The following is a 24,675-nucleotide window of genomic DNA, read 5'->3' on the forward strand; positions in this document are numbered from 1 at the left end:
AAGAAACCAGTCACTCTTTAATAAGTGTTGAAAAATACCTGTATCTCTTCAGGCTGCCTCATGTTGAAAGCAAAGTAGAGAAAACAAATTGAAATTCCTCACAGAGCCACGACGTGTTTGTGGCAACACTATATACATATATATAGTCTAATTAAGTAGCTGCATCTGAAATAATTTTAGCTTTCAGCTGCTTTTATATTTCCTGTAGAGATTGAAGAACTGTGACGTCCTGCTGATTATGGATAACTGAGTGACATCCAATTCCCCCCGAGTTCATTATGTGACATAAATTGCATCCTAGATACAGCTTCCAGGAAATTGTGATTTATTATACGATACCAGGAAATGTGTTAGCTTGATGATATAAACATAGTTATTTATTATGCGGTGGAAGGAATGTGTGCTCTCAGATCATAAAACTGAGTTATTGAACGTGAATGTACAACATCTAAAAAGATCTAAGCAGTGTGGTTTGCTCTCGATTTGCATTTAACGCCGACCTGTGGTGCTGTTAAAATCATAATTAAGATGTGAACATTTTTGAACAGAACTCTTCCTGCTGCAGATAATTTGATATTCAGACTGATATAAATCTACAGACTTTTCAAAAAATCTTCTCACAGCACCATGAGAATATAATATCAGCCGAACAGAGGAGTGAAATTTCTCACCGGGATTTTAAATGATAAAATAATTATTCTTAGCCCACCGTGAAGCACAAAAAATCAGCTTCTTCCTCACTTTTCATCAGCCCAGATGAGTGACACGGAAATGTGGACTTGTAATGTTTACGGTGGAGATATGAGACTCTGACATGTTTGACCACACACAGACAGACAGGTTTGATGAATGTGCAGCGGCAGGAGAAATCTGAACAAATACCTGAAGGCTGATAATTAAAAGACGGTGTGTGGTTCTCGTTCTGTCTGACTTGCAGAGAAGTTTTTATACATTAAACATTTCTTAATCTTCCTTTGATGCTTTTAGGAAATAATGATACTACACTTCTTCTGGTGTCATCAGTCATATGCAAGAAAATGTACTTTGCTGTAGCGTAATTGCACCAATAGCTTGTTTTACATTTCACAAGCTCTTTGAGATCCTTGATCCTGAAGTGGAAAAGCCTTTCGGGAAAATATTTTGGATTTTATCAAATAAAACTGAGACAGTAGCGGCCCATAATCATCACGTTTTGTCAGCAAATAATTCAAACAATCACTGAACTGCGCTTCGATCAGCTGCTATAATTACGGTGTCTGCTTTTATAACGTCAACAGTAATTTGCAGAAGGTTTGATTTAGGACTGACTCATGTCGGAGTCATCAGCCCTCTGACTGATGCCTTTTAGTATTCTCCTGCAGTTTCTTTGTTAATGCATTGAGTTATTGATCCTGTTATGATGTTTTTTCCCCCCACGTCTCGAGCACATTGTCGATGCGTATTATTTTAAAACAGATACAAACAGAGAAAAAACAACAGTATCAGAAGTTTATCAGGATTTATTTTATTCAACGCTTTTCTTAATGTTCTTCAAGTTGCTGATCTGCAGCTTAAATCATTAACAAATCATTAATCATTAAAGCGTTTCCTCCCCATGTTTCTCTTCTCTCTGTTTCTGTTTGGATAGATTATAGTGATCTCTACAATGTTTGGCCTAAAAACTGGTTGTGGTGTTTGTGTTTACCTGACCTCTAAAAGGCTGCAGTTGAGCTTCTGTATTTAGTTCATTCTCAGGATGAAAAGGAGGCTGTCTTTCTGCTGACACGTTAGAGATAAATCTAGAACATATCTCAAAGGTGAGGGGAGTCATTCTGGAGAAATATTGTGAGTCTGTTGAGTCTCAGTTTCAGGTTGTCTGTATTTGACAACCTGTGAATGAGACTCAACAATCAACTATCTTTCTCCAGAATTGCTCTCCCCACCTGTAAATCAGGCGTAATGTAACGCAGTCATTAGTCAGCAGTCATGTGCAGCATCTAACATATCTCCCCTTTTCTCTCTTCCTCTCTCCGCCCCCGCAGACGTTATCTCCCTGGGTCGGCTTGAGGAAGATCAACGTGTCGTACTGGGGCTGGGAGGACATGTCACCCTTCACCAACACCAGCCTGCGATGGTTGCCCGGAGAGCCCAGCGACTCGGGCTTCTGTGCCTACCTGGAGCGGGCGCAGGTGGCCGGTCTCAAAGCCAACCCCTGCACGGCCACCAGCGACGGCCTCATCTGCGAAAAACCTGCCGGTGAGAAAGAATGAGTGGACCAACACAGGAGAGTTTATTTTTCAGTTCAGTAAAGCTAAGAGGTGATTGTTTGTGTCTGGTCTTTCTCTCCCGTTGTCCTGCTGCTCAGGGAGTCCACAGAGTCAGAGTGCTCGTCCCTGTAAGACGCCCTGCTCTTTACGCACCAGCTGCGCCAACTGCACCAGCCAGGCCATGGAGTGCATGTGGTGCAGCAGCACGCAGCGCTGCGTCGACTCCTCGGCGTACGTCATCTCCTTCCCCTACGGACAGTGTCTGGAGTGGCAGACCCAGGACTGTAGTGGTAAGAGGGGGAGAAATCAGATGGGGGGGTGAGGTAGAGGTGAAGGGTGGAGAGGGACAGATAACTACCAGACTGGGTTCAGGTCTGTGAATGTGTTTTCACACAAATGTGGAAAGTCTGACAGAACAAAATCTTTACTGAAGGTCAACTTCACATTTCATGCAAAACATTCAGTCACCAGATATTGTGTCGATCAATATTTAGCACTGTAAATACTTTCCCTTTATGCTATTTCTACCTGGTGCATCTCCTCGGGAAAACACGGGCGGCCGCAGCAAACGGATGTTCATATGGCAAATCTTGTGTGTTTATGTTGGTGAAGTCCGGTCGAGTTTCTTGTGCTTGAATGAATATTCCAGTGGATGTTTCTGAGTCAGAGGTAGTTTTTTCGATCGTCTCGTAGGCACCCCGGTGAAATTTTTCGTTCTGTCACCAGCCGTGCAGCTCAATCGCCTCATTTGTGACTGTCAAACGTTATCGTTATCCTGCTGCTAGTGGCTGTAGTGTAAACTGTGCCCTACAAGTTACAAAGGTCGGACAGATCAACTTACTTTGCTTCTGAAAGTTTAGAAAGTATTTGCATTTTGCTGTTTGCCTCCTAATTAAACCACATTTCATCAATACATCAATAAATAACTTTTTTAGGCAAAATCCCTAAAAACTGCAAAATGAACAGACGTATTTTTGGGTTTGAGATGTGCGAGGGAAAGAAACCAGAAAATATTCACATTAAAGAAGCTGGAATCAGATCGTTTCTACACTCTCAATGATCAAAACAGTTAATTTAATAGTTGACAGCTAATTGATTAATTGTGGCAGCTGTGATTGGACAGAATACAGGTGTATACAGGTGTGGCTGACAGACAGACTGATATACAGATATACAGATTGATGAATGAGGTGATGTTGTACTCTACACACACCTGAGCTGATGATACTCGGCTACGATTGTGTGAACATGGAGTCATTATAGACTCCAATCGATCCTCTTCTTATCAGCAGTCAGGTCTCAGCCTCTCTCTCACACACACACACACACACACACACACACACACACACACACACACACACACACACACACACACACACACACACACACTGACACAAACACACACTCCAACAACGAGGCAGTGCCACCTCTCCTGTAGCTACAGGGCAGAAAATCGATCATCTCCAATGACACACGACTGACTCGATGTGAAGCCCTCGCTGCCGTCTCTTAACATTCTCCTCATATTAACACCTCGCCGCTGCTTCTCCACGTGGGTCTGAGTACACAGGTGTGATTTCAGTTGGAGGAACAAATCGGAAGTAGCTCAGGTGTTAAAAGCATCGTACCTTTTGCTTATATTCAAAAGGCAACACTTTAATAAAATGGAAAACAGCCTCTGCCACAAAACTGAGACGTTATCTTTCCATCAGAACAATCAGAAAAACTGAATCTCTCTTCTTTTTTCATAATTGTACTTTAATGTCCGTTTGTGTTGTTTTAAATATAGTATAGACAATATAACATCCATTCGATTAGTGTACAAACTCAAAATGCTCCACAATATAATAAAACATGCCAGAGTTAACGTTTGCCAATGATGTAACCAGGAAGCAAGTGTGGGAGTCTGTGCGATTTCCAAAAATCCACTTAAACACTGAAAACTGAATTTCTGTATATCTTCACCTTAGGTGGAGTTTGTTTTCACTGACCCCAAAATACTTTTTATGTGTATACAAAAGACTAAAACACACAAAAACAGCGAAATTTTATGAAAAACACAAGAACGTGTGAATGTGTGTACAGAAGACGGCTAAATGTTGTTGCTTGACTTAAAGGATAACTCCACCAATTTTCCACAAAAGGCTTCATCCTACTTTAACTACTTTAATGTGTAAAACTGGTGGAGTTACCCTTTAACTAACTAAATGAAGTGAAGCTTGTTTTTTATAATGTTCAGCGATGTTTTATCTGTAAAAGTTGGGAGACCAAAAAAAACCATCAACCTGTCAAAGTATTTCCCCTGAGGCAAAACTTTTTTGTGTGTGTTTTCAGTCTTTTGTTTGACAAATGGTCCGTTTATAACAAAGTATTCTTGTTTGTGAAGAGTTAAGAAAACATCTTCAAAAAACTTTTTTTGTCCTGTGACTGCTGATGATTATTATTCGCTGCCTCTGAGTGCAGACGGCTCTCCAGCCCACTGTTTTGCAAGCCAAAATTGTTTTTCCCTTCCTTTTTTCAGTGTTTACATAATGGCAGCGTTTCTGTCTTTATTATTCATACCTCACCTTCATACCAGTTTGGTGGCAGAAGGTGTGTAGGATGCTCTTGTTCTGCTACTTTTTTTTTTACCTTTTGTTGCTCAAAGCACAGCATATAAAGTATAAAGAAATGTCGTATTTTCGGAGGCGTTTCAACTTCTCAGGTATATTATTGTTGCTCGTTTACAGTCCATCATTCTTCGTATAGCGTCTCATACTTACTTTCTGCTTCACTTCTCTTGTTTATGGATTAATCATGTCTTGTTGGGGTTTTTTTTTGGAAGCCGGGCCTGCAGGCTGCGGCTGAAGGATTTATGACCTCGGCTTTGGTCGCTGCTTTCACAAAAAAACGATTACTCGTCTGAGGATCCAATTTGAACTGGGTCATTTCTTCATCAGATAAATTTAGCCCAAGGCTTTGTGCATCATTCCCATTCTTCACATTGGCTGGAGGCTAACTACACACTCCCCACAACACAGCCTCTTCAAATAATTAGCAGTTTTGCCCCAGCAGTCACATTTTAAAGTTTTGGGAGCTCCTAAGCTAATTGTGCAGCGCTACATTTTCCTCTTGTAGAACAGGCTTTCTTTGGCTTATGTGACAATTTAAAGCTTCACTCTTCATTTTTTTTTGTCAGCCTCTCACCTCTCTGCCGGCAGCATCTGGTCTTGCACCTAAATCTTTATGGCAGTAAGAATAGCAGCTGTAAATGAGTCTGTAAATTAAACTTTCCATTTTAGATGTTGTCAGCTCAAACACTCCTCTTTTGCTTCCTCCTGAAATGTCCTCAAACTGGGATCTGTAAATGCAACCAGCGAGAATAAATGTTAGCTAAGTACATTTCCTAAACTTAATGTTTCTTTATGTTACAACTTGATGTTTTTTTAGGTTCAGTTTTTTGTTTCTTTCTCGGCACTTGGTTAGGGTTAGGAAAACATCATATTTTGGCTTAAAATACCTGTTTTGTTCACCACAGAACAGCGGGAAATGTCTCCAGGTCATGTTAAAAAACACACGGTTTTGTTGACACAAAATGGCCGGAGATGGTCCGACTTCCTGTGAAAAATAGCCTGTATTGGTCACCACAAAAACGGATGGAAATCTCCCCCTCATACTCGAAGTCGCCTGTTTGGCAGCCTTGTATCTTGTAGTAATGACACCACCTTTCCTTCCACCTCCGGATACGACAGTCAGGTAACTGCTGACATTATAGTATATTATTATAAGATCCTGTTGCCCCAATAAGCCACTCAAAGCTAAAAGTCAGCTCTTTAACCCTTTTCGTATTGTTTTATTTAAAATTAGATATGCTGTTGTACATTAACAGAACAATAACCACCTTTCAGTCTTAATCCGTCCACCTGACAGAGTAAGATAAAACATTTTTACGATATTCTTTCCGTCAGTTTTCACTACAGCTGTACAGATGAATCAACATCTCTGCGTCCTGCTACAGTTTCACCACTGAACATGTGTCGAGTGAACCTCTCTTACATGCACACAGAGGCAGGACAGTTGATGGTTATGTCCTTGTGGATGATAATGTATCGGTTTAGCTGCGTAGAGAATATTTTTGAGGCAATCTTTTTCTGTCCCACATGATGTCTGTCTGCTGCGTCGTAGCTTCACGTGCCAGAGGAAGAGCGAAGGAGAAAAGGCAGCTTATGGCTCCTACACTTGATGTATTATGTATAGGGGCTCACAGATCTGTACGCCTCTGACTTCAGCGATTGCTAACTGTCAAGTACCGTGGGAGCAAATGGATTGCACAAGATGAAGCCAGACGATACGTGCCATCCAGGGACAGCGAAATGTCAAACCCGTTGTGATGTACAGAATGTGGCACTGAGTCGTTTGTGCTGAGAGAATATTTGATAAGATGAAAATATTTCCCAGCAGGAACAAACGCTGCTTTTCTTTTACTGCATCAAGATGGCCCAGGTTCTGAAGACTCATCTGTTCAAACATCGTCTTACTGTACTGTAGGTTATTTTCTGTCAATGAAGACGACTAATATCCTGATTTCCAGTAGAGCCGTATATATATATTTTTTGGGAAAGTTTTGGAAAAGAAACACAAAGTAGAGTAGAGATGTGTGCTTTCTTCTGTTCATCTCACATGAATCATACTTGATGTTATGCTACAGTATATATCAGCCAGCGTCTGAGAAAATGTTGCGCTTCATGTTTGTTGTTGACAGAACTTTAAAGGCATTAAGGCTCATCTCAGTCTCCAAGTGACGACAGCAACTGAAAGCTTTTAGCGACTGATGTTTTGTGGCTGCGGCTGAGATGCAAACGCGTGTCCCTTTTGGATTTGACCTACTTACTACATTTAATGTTTATAGAAGTAAACCTACAGATATGCTGTTCCCTGATTATGACCAAAAATAATATTAAAATCATTTTTAAATAGCCCAGTCTGCAGGATACAGTGTCAGCAGTTAACGTGTCTGCAAACCATGGACACGTCCAAGGTTTACATTTGTACCAAATATGTATTAAGTTGTTTTACGTCAGGAGGTGCACAACATGGTGGTGGCGTTGGCCTGTGGATATTTCCAGCCGTGTATATGGCGACCAAAACCTGCTATTTATAGCGGGAAGTCGGACCATCTCTATCCGTGAACGTGGCGACAAGACCACAGGTTTTTTTAAGGACACGTGTGGATATTTCCAGCTGTTTTTTGTGGTGAGAAAATCGACTATTCTTAACAGGAAGTCGGACCATCTCCATCCTTGAGTGGCAACAAAAGCAGGTTTTTTTTAAGCTAAACCATGATTTTTTTCAAACTCTAATGGAATGAGAGATATCAGGCTTTGGATACAGACAATAAGGATCAATTAAATGTTGGTTTTGTTCAGTCTTTTAATAACAATGTGAAAAACCCTCGTCCTCAACTCGACTGCTGTACCACGGCTGTAGAATTAAATTCTCACTTCGAATGTATCTGTTAAATTTCCACTTTCCATCTTAAGTTCATCAGAGTGCTCCTCGGTACACGTGTTAAATTTACCAGCCATGACTCATAATTTAATTGCAGCAAAGTGCAATAAATGGAAATTAAATTACAGCTGTGCCTCCTCGCTCACCCCCTGTCGTCAGGACAGGAGGGTGTTTACTTTGCTGCTGAGCCGTGTGCGCAAACACAAAGTGAAGACAGAATAATTACCTTATTGAAATAAATTACAGAAAGTTTACATTTAAGCTATTTGACGGGCATAAATCACTGTTCCTATTTTATCTCTAATATCCACAAAGGAAAAGTAGCCAGTAGTCAACAGCTGTTTCATCTTTGGGCCGTGATTAGATCACATGTTGGGTTTATAATCATGAAATATGTTGTCCGCCCCCCTTGGGAAATACAGGCACCATCCAAAAGGACATTAACTCTACAAATACCCTCGAGCGAGTGTCATGTAATAGCACAAGTAACAGCTACATTTTTGGTGCCGTTAACTAAAAACTCGAGCCTTGTAAAGCCTGCGGGCTTGAATGTACCACGTTTCCTCCTCTCCTGATGAGTCCACACGACTACTTAAGGCAATAACCTTTCTTAATTCATTTCATGTGGAACACAGATGAAGCCAGATAGCTGGAAATGCTATTAAAAATAGACCAAGGCTCCGGCGTAGAGAACATAACAGGTAAATTATGTTATCTACACAAACCAACGTTATGCAAGAGAACATCTTAGGACTTAACACTCACGTCTATGCAGGAATATGTTTTTGCCGACAGTCTCTCAGTTGTGTTTGCTCCTTTTACTTGTGTCGTTCGGTGTCCTTGGGGCCCATTTCATCATATTTGTGGCATGCAGGCTGATGACGGAAATATTTGATCCATTTGCTGTCGCTGATTGTGAGATGTTTTGCAAATGAATTGCAGTCAACAGCAGCGAAAGCACCTGGCAGTGTGCGTTCAGGGAGGCCGTCTGTATGTGGAGATTAACTCTGCATCGGAATATATTTTAAGGTACGGGAGGAATCGTGTAGTATTAAAGGGAAACCAGGTGTTCATTAGTGATTTGTTTTTCAGTGACAAACTTCAGTGAAGTGTGATCCTGTAAGCACTTTGCATGGTTATTGTTAAGAAGCCCTCGGGTTGTTATGGAGTAATTGCTTTGCGAAGGTAGAAAACATCTGTAGAGTTTCACAAGGTTTAGGTCGACTGATGGAGCCGCTGTCTCGCAATGTGACTGCAATGTGAACAAGCCACTGAAGATATACAAATAGAAAAGAAGAGTTTGCTGTGTGAGGTATAGCTTCCATCTGCAACACTTTTTTTTCTGGCTCATTTTCCAAAAATACTGAAGATTCAATTTTAAGGAGAAAAGCTAAAAAAAAATACAAAATAGAAATTTGGTATGGACAAGTAATTTAGATTAATATAGATGAAAAATAATACTTATACTTATAATAAGGTCTAAGTTTAAATAGAAGCAAACATAAAATGCAAAGAAACCCATTGAAACTGATGAATGGCTCGCCAAGTGAATGTTTTCACCTGCTGTCCGTGCAACTTTTATTTATATGGAATATATTGATCGATGCCCTTCACACCTGCGTCCTGACAATAATAAAATACCAAATTGTGTGGATAAAAATGCCGGCTTGTCACCTCAAATCTATCCCAAAACTGATCAAATGGAAAATTTCATGAGAATTGTGACATAAAAGCTGACATTTTTCAGTTTGAAAGTCAACAGCAAGCCAAGACCAAAGAAGAACCTGTTCCCAGTGCCGCTACCTGTTGATGATTGCTCCGTCATTATGAGTGAAGCAGACTTTTTGAGCTGGCACTGCGAGTGTAATAACCGTTCCTGGAGCGACACAGTGGGTGCACATTGGATCTTTTTAAATAAAAGAGAATCAAAGAATTTAGTTTTTATTAAAATGTGAAGGTTTGGCACATAAAAAGGGCGGGCTTACACACAGTGGCTCCCAACTTCATGCAATTTGAATCATATTTTAAAAATGATAAAATGGCCTCCGGTATATTTATTGGATATTAAAGTCTGCTCTTGGAAATGTAAATATGTGCTTTTCTAGCAGCAGAAACCCTGACTGTGTGGTGGATTAGAGATCTTCTGTTCAACTGACTCTCTTTTGAACTATTGAGAATTGTGGGGATCCAGTGAAATGTGAGAAGAGACGCAGAAAAAGGAGAAAGGAAATAAGGAAAGGAAAGAAAAGACTGGAGGCAGGAACACAGTAGAGGGAGAGACGGAAAGAGAAAGAGGACAAAAAGTAAAAGAGTTCAATTCTTTGTGATTTCATTTGTGGCAAAAATGTTTTAAAATAAAAATCGAATTAAATCGAAATGAGAGACGAAGAGGAAGATGCCTCCCTGAATAAAGACAGAATAGAAAAAGGTGCAAAAGAGGAGGGTGAAACTGTGCCTGAGAGGAGATAAAGAGTGAATCTGAGAAAAGGGAGAGCAGAAGTTTGTAATTATAAAGAGGGAGAGAGAAGAAATGAATCGGCGTCGCTGCAGTTGAATAATGCAACGAGGGGAGCTCGCAAACACACATACTGAGGAGAAGGGGGTGTATTTCAAGCAGAGCTAGCTAGCAGGGACACGGAGAGGAAGAGATCCAGGTTCAGCTCCAACATCTGTGGCTTATGGAAATGGCTCGTGTTCAAAAAGAGAAACAACTTCTGGTGAAAAATGCTAATGTCACTTGATGCTGCATTTGAATCATCTCGCCGGGCTATAAGAAAACAACACCTCGGATAGCTTCTCTCAACCTTTTGGTTGTTTGTGTACACGCCGACATTCCCACGGAGTCGTACCTTTTCTCTCTCTTCTCTGAGTGCTTATTTCCAACCTTCGCTTTGTAGACTAAAAATTTATCATGACAGGGAAGACGAGTCGACGTCGACAACGAGAGCTGAAAGGTTGAAAACAAGCTGTAAAGTTAACTTTGGAAAGGCCGGCTCCTCCAGAATAAAACACGCCTGTTCTCTCTGCCACAGTCAGTGAACTGCAAAAAAGAGGCCTTCAGTATGGAGATTTTTTTTGTTTTCCTTTACAAGTATTGAATGCCATTCCATAAAAAAAATAATGTATCATTTTTAATTTGCAGCAGTAAAGTGTTTTTGAATGTCACATCCACTTTATGAATACAAATGCTTTCCTCGACACGTGGAAGTGTGTCGGGGGAAACAAAAGTCAATTTCGCTGTAAATGTTGAGGGTCAAAGAAAAAGGTGACAACAAAAGACGCAAAGTGTATTAGAGGAGGCAGATTAATATCACTAAAGGCGTTTATTGTGTTTGTGGTTTTGTTTGAAGCTGTGTGGATTAGCTGACGGCGGTGTGAAGGACAGAATATGGTCAGAATCGCCCTGAAGACGTAGAGAAAGATGTACTTTCACCTCAGATTCCTTCAGAAGATTACAAAATAGATTTATGTGCACTAATTAACGTTTTCCTCACCTGTCTCTTGTCCTTTCTACAGCCCAGAACTGTTCAGGTCTGAGGACATGTGCCGACTGTCTGGAGAGGGCTGAGTGCGGTTGGTGTGGTGATCCCAGTAACACCGGCAAGGGTGTCTGCATGGAGGGCTCCTACCGAGGCCCCCTGAAGCCCGCCGGTGCCAGGGCCGGCCCGCGAGACCGAGACAGACTGCGAGACAGAGACATGGTGCTGGATCAGAGCCTCTGCTCGTCTGACAGAGGCTACAACTGGGCCTTCATCCAATGTCCCGGTGAGCAAACCGCCATAATAGACCACATGGCCACATTCAAGCAGGGTTTATTGTTTACTCTGCACACAACAGCCAGGACTGAAGCATGAAAATGTGCCTCTTCATTGTGATTTTTTTAGGGTTTATTGCAGTGGTAGGTAGATGTACCTGATAAACTAACTGCTAAGTGTGTGTTTGTGTTATCTCCTCCCAGCGTGTCAGTGTAATGGTCACAGCAGGTGTGTGAACGGCAGCGTGTGCGAGCACTGTGGGAACCTGACAGCAGGGACGCACTGCCAGAGCTGCATGCCCGGCTACTATGGCGACCCGATCAACGGGGGGAAGTGCAACGGTGAGTTTGTTTAACCTGTATTTACATTTGGTTTGAGAAGCGGCAACATAATAAACTGCAGGAAACGTCCACGAAACACAAACAATTTAAATCTTTTATTATTATCTCTCTGCCAAGGAGGTTCTGTTTTCACCCGTGTCCGTTTAATGTTTGGTTTGTTGGTTCCTTTCCTTTCCTTTCCTTTCCTTTCCTTTCATCTCATTTTTTTCTTTTCTTCCCCTCTTTTCCCCTTTCCCTCTCTCCTCCACAGTTGATGTTTGGTTTGTTGGTTTGTCAGCAGGATTAAGCAAAAACTACTGAACAGATTTCCACCAAACTTGGATGGAGGATGGGTCTCAGCCCAGAATAGAGCCCATTAACTTTTAATGCAGATCCAGGTAAAGGGATGGATTCAGGAAAATTTCATGATTTGGGCATTTTCTGTAAAGAATGCATGGATCTTGATGAAAATCTAGTGGATTTAAATCCAATTTAGGCTTGATTGAACTAAAGGGGACAGTTGGGCCATGCCGGAGGTATGCACTCTACTGAGTTGTCGTAAATTTGAGTCCTTAAAGGTGGAAAACTGGAAAAATCTGCCTCTGCAGTCTGAGCATTTCAAATCAAATCACCTGGTTCAAAGTTTGTTTTAAATATATTTTTTATTTTTATTTTTTCTCGCAGCACAACAACCTGCTCAACTTACAGAAAACTAATTATTGAAACAGGTTGATTTCTCTCAGAATTTAAGTTTTCTCTGAGAAAAAAAAACATTGTGTGAATTGTTTTCATGATCTTTAAAAACATGAAGTAGTAGGTGCAGCCTACAGCACTGTAATAGGCACAAACAACCTGAAGGGGGCAGTGTTTAAAAGCTGTGCGTGCGGGCTTTGGTCTCTGTCGAGCTTGTGTTGACCGGCCGAGCAGTGAAAGGGGAAACTACACGTGTAGTTTGTACAGGATTGTGGTCTGCAGACGTTGAGGGAAACAGCACCAGCAGCTCAGTCCAGTCTCTGATTCTGTTTCTTGTCGTTTGTCGTGAACAGCAGACGGGTTCGACTCAGAGGAAGATGGTGCTGATGTCTGCACGCAGAGATACACCCATGCTTTATGTGCATCCATATTTATTTCTGCCTGCAATCCATCTGTCAGCAGTTTTCTCCATGCTTTGTCTTGCTTTGTCTTGCTTCATATGGAAATAATCATAGCAAATCCCCTGGTTGAAAATGTTAACAAGAGATTATGTGTGTGAGTGAGATGATTGAAAGCAGAAGCCACAGGAAAATGACTGTGTGCATGTGATTTGAATGCTCAGGGGAGGGGGGGGTGGGTGTACGATCAGGGCCTCGATGGGAGAAAACATCAGAGACGGCACAGTGTAATGAATGAATGAGTGACTGCTGGAGTGTGAGCGAGTGAGGGAGGGTTGGGAGAACTGCGAGGGAGGTGCAGTAACATCAGTCTCGCTGTGACAGATGTGCGTTTTGGCTTGGCGGCGGCGTGACATTAAATCGCTCTTAATCATTTTCTTATTTCCTGAGTTGACTGGTGTCTCCGTCCCTGGCGGCTTTTTTCGCAGCGAGCGCGGTGCTGATAGATGCACGCCTCTCGTCGCCTCCACACAGGACAGCCTCCGATGCACTCCTCTCTTCTACTTCGGCTGTCCTCGCAGTATTTTCTTCTTTCACTCATCTTCTGTCTTCTGTGTGTTTTTGGCTTTTTCCTCATGCTTTCTTTCACATCGTCTGTTCACACTGGCCCTGACGTTTCTCTCCCCACATGTTCCACTCTTCACACCTCTTTCCTTTTATGATCCATGTTTTTCCATTTATCTATCGCTTTACCTTCTGTCATCCATGCCCTTCTTTCATTTTCTTTTTCAGTCCTTTACTTTCTTCTTTCCCTGTCTTTTACTGGCCTCTCCTCTATTTAGCTTTTATTCCTTCTCTTCTGCCTTCTCTTATCTCATATCATCTTTACTTTACTTTTGTTTTCTATCCTTCTTTCCCTTTATTTGTCTTCATTCTTGTTCTCATCTTTATTTTGCTTTTATTCCTCTCCTCTTCTCATCATTCCTGTTTCCCTTTTCTTCCTTTATTTTTTCCTTTTCCTTCTTTTCTTCCCATTTCATCTCAAATTGGCCTTTCCTTTCCTTTCCTTTCCTTTCCTTTCCTTTCCTTTCCTTTCCTCTCCTCCACAATAACCTGGACTCGTCTATCTACTTCCATCCTTCTTCCATCCTCCATCTGCCTTCACCTCCGTCCACCTTCCCCTTTTATTTCCTCTCTTTTACTTCCTCTGTCATCCCCCCTCACAGTCCACACTAACTCTCTGTCTTACATTTCCTCCAACGTTCATCCGTCCATCAATCCATTCATCCTCCTCCGTCTCTCTCCACCTCTCTTTATATTAAAGGACCACTAGATTTACCTTGGGCTAAACTGTTGGGAGGCAATGATGTGTGGCCGATTAGAGGACTGAATGATAGAGAGAGAGAGAGAGAGAGAGAGAGAGAGACGGGGGGGAGAGGAAGAGGCCTCGGCTCAGAGAGGATGGAAGTGTGAGAAAGGCGGCGAGGGAGGAGGAGGAGGAGGAACGAGAGACAAAGACAAGCAGACAGAAAGAAAACGATAAAAGCATGTGGTGAGACACACAAGGTTAATATGGGTGGAAGAGGACAGTCGCCCTTGGATGGAGAGATGATGAAGAAATAGAGGAGGAGATGGAGGGATAAATAGAGGGAGAGATGGAGGACAGACAGAGGAGAGGGGAGTGTGTCCGTTCCCCTGTCCCTGTGACAGATGATTAACTAACCTTGTCAAATGTGGATGAAGTGTGTGTGTGTGTGTGAGCGCAGGGCATTAGCGTCCCTTTTCCTCCGACTGTACCGTTCACCTTGTCCCGCACACACACATACGAAATCAAACGCACCCACAGCAGCCCTTCAGAGCCGCGGCTGACAACAAGTTGGATGTCTGTTTAGACTTCCAGTCCCTCGGAGGAGAAGTGCTGACAGGAAACCTGCGTGTTTTTTATGAACATCCTGGGAGTCTTTGTTCTGCTGATTTCTTGTCTAGTTTTTATTACAGCGGAGAGACAGGCTGATGTTTTCCAAACAGTTTTTTTTTTTTAATCATATTTATGACGGGAATGATCGTGCGGGAGTGAACTCGCTTTGCTTTGCAGATAGCAAACATCCACACCTGGAAGTCGTACAGACACAGTTGTGTGTGTGTGTGGGGGGGTTGCGGTTTTGCTTAATGGCACGTTAAGAGGAGTGCTGGAGGATAAGGAGAGCGTTAAGGTGGATTTATGCGTCTTTGTCAGGGTGTTACAGAGGCTGTGTACCGAGGCTCCGTAACTCCTCTAAAGTGTAGCATCTCAAAAAATATAATATTGAGTCATGAGGCGAGTTATATACCTCAAGGAGAGTCTGTGCTCAGCTTGTGCTGCTCATGTTAAGTTAGTGATGAAGACACTGGTTGATTCGATAAGTTGAATATTAATCAAGCAAAAAATATTACAACATCAACTGGGACCAAGTCCTTAAATGTGAGGAGTTGCTGCTGTGCTAAAAAGTTGCAGGCAGCCTCACTTCATGTCTCTGGTCTCATTAGAGATTGCTGACAGTGAAGACAAACGTATATTTTGTGATCTAGAGAAGACGTCTCCACTACAAACCTGTCCAGCCCCACTGAAAGAATAAAAAATACACAATTTCTGGATAATACAGCGCAATGCACAAAGCTATGACACATTTATCTAGTGTTGAGGAGGTTATCTGAGAATCAGTGGGTTGAATCCTGGGTTAATATAAAATGAATGCCTCCACTGGAAGCATCCACAGTGGGGCTACATAAATGATGATCAGAGGTAAAGCTGACAGTAGTTTGACCAAAAGCCTGAAGACTGTGATTGAAAACATTCATGAACAGAAACCAGATACAAAATTAAAGATCATTAAGAGATCCGATTGAGTCCGTGTATGACTGACGAGCGTTTCCCCGTTGGCTGTTGCCCTTTCGAAATTAATCCGCACGAACAGTTATGTTTTCCCTAACGTCCTCAGTGAGTATTTGAGGGGTTTCACCAAATAACCTGCATTATTCCTTATTCTTAAATTATTATGTGCTGACAAATGAGTATTCTGCAGTTTTCAGAGTATTTAATATCCAAGAATGCAGATCGTAAACTCGACCACTTACTACCCCAGCAACGACTTGGCCAAATGTTCTTACCTGGACCAGACATGGTCCAGCTGTAGCTTTTGACCATTGTATACCATTGATAAAAACATTAAAAAAACGTGAGAAAAGCCCAATCATACGTAGGGAAAAAACACAGTTATTCTGGCATCACAGTGGCTGAATAGTTGGTTTCACAAACCATTTACTTACTGGTGAATAATCTGATTACTTTGCAATTGAATGTAGTACACAAGGATTTGTTCCCTGATCTCCTGGTTTAACATGATTCCTCACAGTCATCTGTGGTCTTGTGTACAAACGATGCAGCTCTTCATAAATTCAGTATATCTTGTATGTTGTTCTGATTCTGTGAGGCATCACCGGCAGCAGGCAGGCCGCTGAGCTCCCGCGTCCCTCTGAATTGTCTTCCAGGCAAAGACTCCAGCTTGTATTATTTCTTCTTGTGCTTGTTATCTTTTGCTACCCGGTGCTTGGGCGTATAATGCTCCTCTGCCATCGGCGCCTCACGCAGAACAGCTTTATTGCTTCCATAAATTCTGCATGATTCACATCAGGAGCTCTCCCTCTCCGTCCGGACCTCCCTCTGCACTACCTCGCTTGCTCTCTCTGGCCATCTCTGAAGACTCTCAGTCACACTGGTCGTGTCGACGCATTGAAACAATACACAAGTCACAGGTTTCCTGTTGGGTCTTGGGGATGTTGGTGTCACTGAGCCAAGAGATTTCATCATCGCTCACAGGTTCAGCTCAGCTCAGCTCAGTGTTCAGTCATTCGAGTAAAGAATAAAGGGAAGAGATCGACTCAGACAAGAATTAAAAACGTGTATCACTGCATATGTCATAAATTATTAGAAACAGAGAGAGGAGAGCTTGATGTGGGAGTTTTTGCTTCCCTAGTCCTGCAGTGAGAAGTCGACCATAGGGCCATCTTTGAAGCTCTTAACTGCTGCACATCATTCATTCACAGAGATACAACCAACCCACCGTTGGATATGAGTATTCACATGTTACCTTAACTTACCCTACAGTAGGTCCGGAAGAAATGTATGATCACGGAGGAGTTTTTTGATCCTCTGTTTCATGGGAATGTTTAATTTATGCTTTGACATCGTTACTGTGTCCTTCACACTCGGCATACTTACGTGAGTGAACTCTGGATGTCTGGAGGAGAGGATACGATGAGCCTTATAGACACGTTATGCTAGAATATGTATCAAGTATGACAAACTGTATAAAGCTGAGTGAGTTTCTTCTTTTCCACATCAGTAGGTTAAATATCACACCACAGGTTTTTATGTTCAGTGAACAGTTTTACACTTCAAATCTCACTTCAAGACCGTCAAGTGAATCTATTTCCATACCACCAAATCAAAACAAATGTTATTTCACGACACTCTTGTGGTCAAGTGACCAAAAAAAGTGTCCCCGTTCGGCAGCAAAGACGTAGTAACGTGAGGTTTGGAGAGAGATCAGACTCTTCAGGAACTTGCAGTGTGATCTGCAGTCCCTGTGAATTCTGCACGACTGAGAATTTTTAGTCCAATCACCGCAAACTGTTCTGCAAAATTGACCAATTATCATAATGATGCAGTGTTCAGACAAAATTGCAAAGGTTGTGCAGCATTCACAGTTGGCGATCACAACATCATAACTTCCTGGAGGGACTGAGAAATACTTTAACATACAACTAATTTACAACAGTAAAGACATCTTGAAGGAAACGTTATGTCGACCACACTCCATTTCAACATCATGAGGAAATGTTGCTGAATGTATCTGCAAGTAGCAAAGAGTCTTGATACTGAGCATGTCACCAAATATTTGTTTAATTTGTTTTCTGCCAAAATATCCAATATTTAAAAATACAAAACCGCTTGTAGTGACGAGAGGATTATTGACCTTTTCTCAGTTTATATTGAGGCACTCAAGGCATTTTGTTTCATGTAACCAAAGCGGATCAGACCAGAGGATCAGCCATGTGTAACCTTAACCAATTAGTTTAAGTTCCCTAAACTCATCTGGATCTTAACTGTAGAGGTGACGGGTCAGAAAACACTCTTTCACAGGTCAGTTACTTTTTTTTGTTCTTTTGGTATAAAGACACATTTTCCGCGTCCAATATGAAAAGAAGGCAACATTACATTGTTTCTACTATCTCAACCTGGCTTGTTGAAAAAAAAAGTTCTCTATTGATTCAGAAAAAAATAAACTCCAAGATCAGAAGATCTAGAAATAGGTTGTTTTTTAACACTCGAACAAACGGCCAATGCTCTTGTGTTTTGGTGCCAGTGGTCCCTACCTGTCACGCTTTTTTACCCCCTCCTCTCCTTCCCTCCCTCCCTCCCTTCTTCCCTCCCTCCCTCCCTCCTTTCTCTGTCTTCTGTCCCTAATTTCGAGGTTTTTGATGTACTGCCTCTAAGCAGGGTGCAGCAGCAGGAGCTCTTTGTAAATTTGTGTTCAGTGCAGGAGCTATAGAGATGTTGAGTGCTGTCGCTGCAAGAAGCTGGCAACCGAGCATCGACTAGAGACTTGGACAGACAGGACAGCAGGGTAGTGTAGTGCAGTGTGTGCGTGCGTGCGTGTGTGTGTGTGTGTGTGTAGACAGAGGCAGCTGTTGTTGAGCTTCAGCAGCAGTAGAGTAGCAGACGAGCGGTGCTGCCTGCAGAGTTGCTCCATTCACTCTTCTCTGTGGAGATGCTGCCAAACACACTCTCACCTGCTGTCTTAAGTGTGTCTGTGTGTTTTTGTGCATCTTTGTGCTTTTGTTGTGTGTGTTCATGTACCTGTGGAGCCTTGTGGCGGAATTGCAAAACTACCCAGCGTTCTTAGCGGTATCCAGTCATCTTCCCCCCCTGGCAGCTCTATTCCTGGCGTCTGACTGGTCAACATAGACAAACGCGAAAGACAACCATGCTCCTACACACCGAACCACACACACATACGCTGTTCCATAAATATGATTTAAAAAACGGCTTTTGAATCCTTTATCTGATCTCCAGCTGTGACTCATGTGCTTTCTGGAGTAAGCTGCTTTGAGACTGCAGGCCTTCATTTATGGCTCACAGCGCACACTGACATTAACCAGCATACAATTAATGTAACTAGCTTCTGTGCTGTCATGTAGGACAAGCAGTGGTGTTGAATCACATAAAGTATCCCGTTCTATACTTACGACGTGCACGAATGCAACCCACACCTCTGCACCTAAAACTGGGGCCACCAGACCGTCAAAACGCCGCATCAGAGCCTTTTAAATCAAATGAGGTCCGTGCAGAGAAGTGAAGCCACTCAGCTGTTCATTATTGATTGTCCTGTGGACGAGAATATATCACATATCTGAGAACATTCACACCAAATTTGCATGATATTAAATAAAGGCTGTGAGTTAGTTAGTTACACTCACTGATGACATGTTTTAATTGTCACCGTATGCTAAAAATCCAACATACCCTTGTCAACAGAGCAGTGAACTTAAGCTTCACTGGCCAGATTCTGCTGACATGAGGATCATTTTTTCATCTTTGTATGCTGATATATACTAATGTGCACATGTGTATGTGTTTATGTATATTTTACAGACATCTTACGTCTCTTTGCGTCATGTTCGCCCCCTCTGCCCTCGACCCTTCACCTCTCTATCCCTTCATTAAACACAGTAGAAAGCCCCGTCCTCTCTTATCGGACCAAACTGCCCCCGTCTGTGAAACGGGACAAAGGAAAAGCAGGAGTCAGCTGTAGGTGGAAGGTGACATTAATGACGATGAAGATGAGGAGAAATTTTTCATGGAGATGAGCGCGTGATTAATCTGGGGAACACAGTCGGGTTCAAGAGTATGAATGTAGGTGAAAATGCAACCTCAAGCAAAAATAATGGGGCCTTACAATGTTTCTGAGGTGGAAATTCTTATTTAGAAGTGAACAAATAATAGATGATTCACACAAGGTTGTCTTTAATTTAATAAAGTGGTAAAAGCAAAAGAGCAAACAGAGTTAACCAATTTCAGCTTGCAAGCCAGCAAGCAAACCCCTGGCAGAGACTGACAAAGAGACACAGACAAAGTTACAGTTTACAGTTCACTCAGAGACACCTTGCTAAAAGGTGAAATAAACCACAAGGTTAAAGGTCAATACGTGAAACAAAACAGTGAAAGTGTGTGGTTAAATGCAAATGATACATTTTGCTTCTACAGTTTTAATTTATTAAAATTTATGACATGCATTTGATCACAGGCCTGTGACCGTATATATTTCTGACGCCAACTTTCAGCAGTGACCAGCTGGGTTTACATCTCACACCTCAATGTAAACAAGTACTTTACATCTTCTAAATGTAACCAGACCTGAGTCATACTGTAATTACCAAGTTTCAGCAAAAAGCACTTTAATAACAATGTTTTTTAATGAGCATTCAAAAACATCATTAAACATGATCCACTGCAGGGTTTTTGCAGAACCGTCAAACATCAACATTGTGTTTGGTAAGTGTGTTGAAATGTTGATAACCTAAAAACATTTGCTGTTGCATTAAAAGAGGGAAAAGTTGATAAAAACGTCCTCCATCAAGAATAAGTTAGTTAGCAGCTCACTGCTGCTGTGAGGTCATCTTTGTCTCTCCTTTGTGACTAAAATTAGGAGGTGACAACAGTTAAAGGTGTCACATTCATGCAGATGTGAACACACGACACAGTCGCCATTACAGGCTTCACACACACACACACACACACACACACACACACACACACACACACACACACACACACAGAGTTTGCAGCTATACAACATTGTACTGTACAGATGATTTAGACCCAATCAACACTTCAGTGAGGTGTGAACAGGCTGCAGTGTCTTGAGTTCAGGAATCTTCCAGGAAAAACACTTTGTTTAAGACTCGGGGTCGTGACCTCTAATTAACTTGTTATGAACACAACACCATTGTCGGATGGGTCATACACCGGACCTTCCGTCTGGAGAGCAGGGTTCGTGTCCCATTTGTGACTGAATGTGCCTAAACTAACTAAACTACAACCCCTTGACGATGTTAATAACACTTTATATTGAATGTTTAACTGGACAATGCATATTACACATTAGCGCTAACTTGACTGAGGAGCCCTTCATGTGCAAAACTGACGCTGGAGGGGGGCAGGTAGAGCGTGATATGTTGAAGCCTAAGGCTGCTGACCAAGCTGCTTTTACATGTTGTATAACAAACTTGAATTATGGGCATTTTTTGGTCAACCATTTCCATTTTTCTTTGTTTTTTTCAGGGTTAAAAAGATAAATAATTAAAAAGCTGTTCAAAGATAAAACATCCAGCAATAACTCTCATGGTTAAAGAGTAAACACACTCGGTTCTGATTCATTTAATTTTATTCTGGATGTGAACTTGTCACTTTGTGTTGGAGGAGGGGGAGAGGACGGGGCAGTGAAGTTCCCTCAGCACACATTTACATCTATCATTTGTGTGTGAAGATGCAGAGGTAGATCAGGCGCTTAAGGATAAACGATAAGATTAGGATAATGTTTAAATAAAGTTAAATTCTTTAGCCGTGCTGCTTTGTTGAAATACACGCCGAGGGATATTTAACAGTGGCAGAGAAGTCTCAGCATGATGCTTTGGAGGTTCTGGGTTCACTGATTCTGAAGTCCAACTGCACAAAAGCCATTAAGTTATATTGAGTTTTATAACTGCTAACCCGTCGGGAGTAAGACAGAGCCGACTGTAGAAACAGATAAAAGGTTCAGCGAGGAGTGTTCTCTTATTTTCCTCATCTCTACCTGTCTCCGTCTGACTCATACAGACACACAGATACAAAGACGAAACACAAACACATTCATAGACGGCCCAGCTCCCACCTACACACACACACACACACACACAAACACACACACACACACACATTCAAACACACTCTGACAATAAGCGTCTAGTGTGCATACATGCAGAAGCAGTGGGGTGAGAAATTATACTCTCTTCAGGGAGCTTGCACAAGTCATGGGGAGCGTGATTTATTTCAAAATCAGCCTTTTTCTGCTCAGAGATCGGGTTTCTTTTTATTGCAGCTTGTTTCTGTGTTGTCAGCAAGTGTGATGCGTGATGTGCTTTCTCCTCCGTCCGCTTCATTCATTCACTCTCTCTCTGCTGCTTTATGATTCCCCTGCTCCCTCCACCCTTCACCTCCAGTTGCTCTCTGCTTGAATATTATGCGTCTGCAGATCTGTTGGATGGGTTAAGTGCTTATTTTTTTCAGTTGCAGTCAGTAACATGTATGCGCTTAAAGAAATCCATACACATCCTAAAGTATAGAGGTAGATTAAGTTTCCTTATGTCCAATTTCTTTTTGATTAAATCTGGGATGAAGCATTAAAAAATGTTGAATGTGCTTCTTTGTAATTTTAGAGAAAGAGATTAATCTCTGTGCCTGCTAAGGTAAGTCGTACTACATACAACAGTCTGGTATATCCATCAGTTTGAAAACACTGGCAAGTACATCAATGCAGGGAGCCACAAGCTGACTGAGCTTTCTCTGTACCATAAGGAACCTGGGGCGATGAGAAGGATCTGGCTTTAAATAGTATCGAACTCAGACTCATATGTGGTTTTAAGAATAACTGGTTGACTGAAGGGTGTATCTTGTTTTCTAGGAATGTTTCCAAGAGGCACCAGGGTTTATTTAAGTCATGCATTGGTAGCCGTGTTTCCATAAAACATTTCAATGTGCATTTTGAAGGATATCGCATAAGACTTGCTTTAATTCGCAAAAAAGTTTGTACGCCTGCTTGAGGTGGTTCTTGTCTTTTTGCAAATCAGAGTTAAAGCAAAAATGTTTGATGGAAACAGATTTGCCGAATAAACTCGGACGTAGTGAACATTCAACTCACATGACTGATCAGCTGTTACCTGTCTGCATTATAAACATTACATTTCCTTGTCGTCTCCGGACGGCATGCATCATGGCCGATGCTAGCTGACATGCAAGAACAATTACAACTTGCCCTATTGAAAGTAATTCCTGAAGATCTCCCTCCATTTTGTCTCGTGACGTAGCCACGTAGCCTACACTGCGTCATCCTCTGACAAAATAACACTTTACGTAGCCTAGTAATCGGTCTATTCCTACTTCTGCTACATTTGCTCACTTTGGTGATTAACTAACAATACTGGTAAGACAAGGAAGTTGTGTTTTTAGTGACCAAACAGATGAACAATGAGCCAGACGCAGGCTACAAATCCTGCAGATCCTCTTTTCAAGCCCACATGCAGTGAATGTTTGATACAGGTTGAGTATTCCTCTATAAAGAAATACACAATTACACAGCCTTTAATAGATCCCCCTGCTCCCTGTGTAGTTCAAAATTAATTTTATCAGGCAGTACCAGCCCTCCATAAACCAGTTTGTTTATTGTGCTGCTATTTTGCACAGACACTGTAATCTGAGCCATCAAACAAGCCTCCAGTCAAGAGTCTGGCCCTGCATCTATCATGCAAAAATGTCCCAGCAGCCTCAGTAGATTCAGCTGAAAACCTGATTTGCTGTGAATTTTTTTGTGTACTTGGAGCAATGACAGCACAGTGACACTGACACTCCTCACTGTGAACCTCAACGTGTGACATCCTGGAGTCGCCTGCAGGCCTCGTTTACAGTCTGATCATCAGCTTTTTGCACAGAATGTTAAAGGTGACAGACGAAAAATAAAAAAATAAAAGCAACAGATGATGTGATAAAAAAGTACGGGGGAGGTAGAGTAAGTTGTCTATGGGGTTCATAAATTAGAAAATTAATCGTAAGTGATAAAAAATGATAAATGAGATACATAATGAGATATATTTGATAATGTTTGTCTCCCCGAAAACCAAACCTGCTAATTAATTAATCAATTAGATAAGTTATAGTTAGCTGTTTTGGAACTTATTCATTGTTCGTCTGTAATATACTGACGGAAAAATGACTTTGGATCTCTGCTGAGATCTTAGTTATTAAAGTCTCGTACATAACGGGATGAAATGATGGAGCAGCTTCATCTCAACTTCCACACCCTCATCAGACATTGTAGAGGAGGAGGGAGTTGGTCTGCACAGAGACTCTGCTCTGTTGGAAGCGGGATGTTGTTCACTGCTGTTGTTTCGTGTTTGTTTGAAGAGTGGAGAAAAGTTAATACCGACTCTCTGTGACTGAGCTTACTCAGTTTTAATCCGCCTGGACCACTTGTGGATGAGCTGCGAGCGTGCAAGCTTTTCTATCTCCATCAGATGAATGGCAGTAACACAAGAGAATCACCACAGCTGAAGACATCATATTGTAAATGTCCAGTAGCATCTGTGTACACAAACGCCATCGATGACAACAGAGGATGTCCGAGGGTCTTGAAGCATTGTCAGGTTTCATAAGGGGGATTTCCAACCACCATCCCTTGTAACTCTGTTCTGATGGGGCACTCAAAAAATGCTGGGGTAAAAATTGGAAATAGGATCGAGCCTTAGAGGTTGAGTGATGTCTGTCTGTTCAAGCGTTTTGAATAATGTTTATAATTTGAGATTACAGTTTGATAGTGGAAGCTAAGAGCTGAGCGTCTCCTCGTGTCGTACGTGTTAAGCTCTCTGACGTCTGTGCGCTTCACAAAACCTCAAAAACCATCGAAATCTTCATCTCCGGCTCGTT

At 41.9% G+C, this 24,675-nt stretch overlaps 1 protein-coding gene across 1 annotated transcript in view; it reads left to right on the top strand.

Moving 5' to 3' along the window:
* atrnl1a (attractin-like 1a) overlaps window positions 1-24,675 on the top strand; it is a 267,713-nt gene that overhangs the window by 69,874 nt on the left and 173,164 nt on the right. The window contains exons 17-20 of the mRNA XM_073481267.1: window positions 2,022-2,235; window positions 2,345-2,536; window positions 11,250-11,498; window positions 11,692-11,829. Coding sequence (XP_073337368.1) covers window positions 2,022-2,235; window positions 2,345-2,536; window positions 11,250-11,498; window positions 11,692-11,829 — 793 coding nt within the window. The remainder of the gene's footprint in view (window positions 1-2,021; window positions 2,236-2,344; window positions 2,537-11,249; window positions 11,499-11,691; window positions 11,830-24,675) is intronic.

The sequence above is a fragment of the Pagrus major genome, chromosome 15, assembly GCF_040436345.1.
Source record: "Pagrus major chromosome 15, Pma_NU_1.0".
Classification (NCBI taxonomy): domain Eukaryota; kingdom Metazoa; phylum Chordata; class Actinopteri; order Spariformes; family Sparidae; genus Pagrus; species Pagrus major.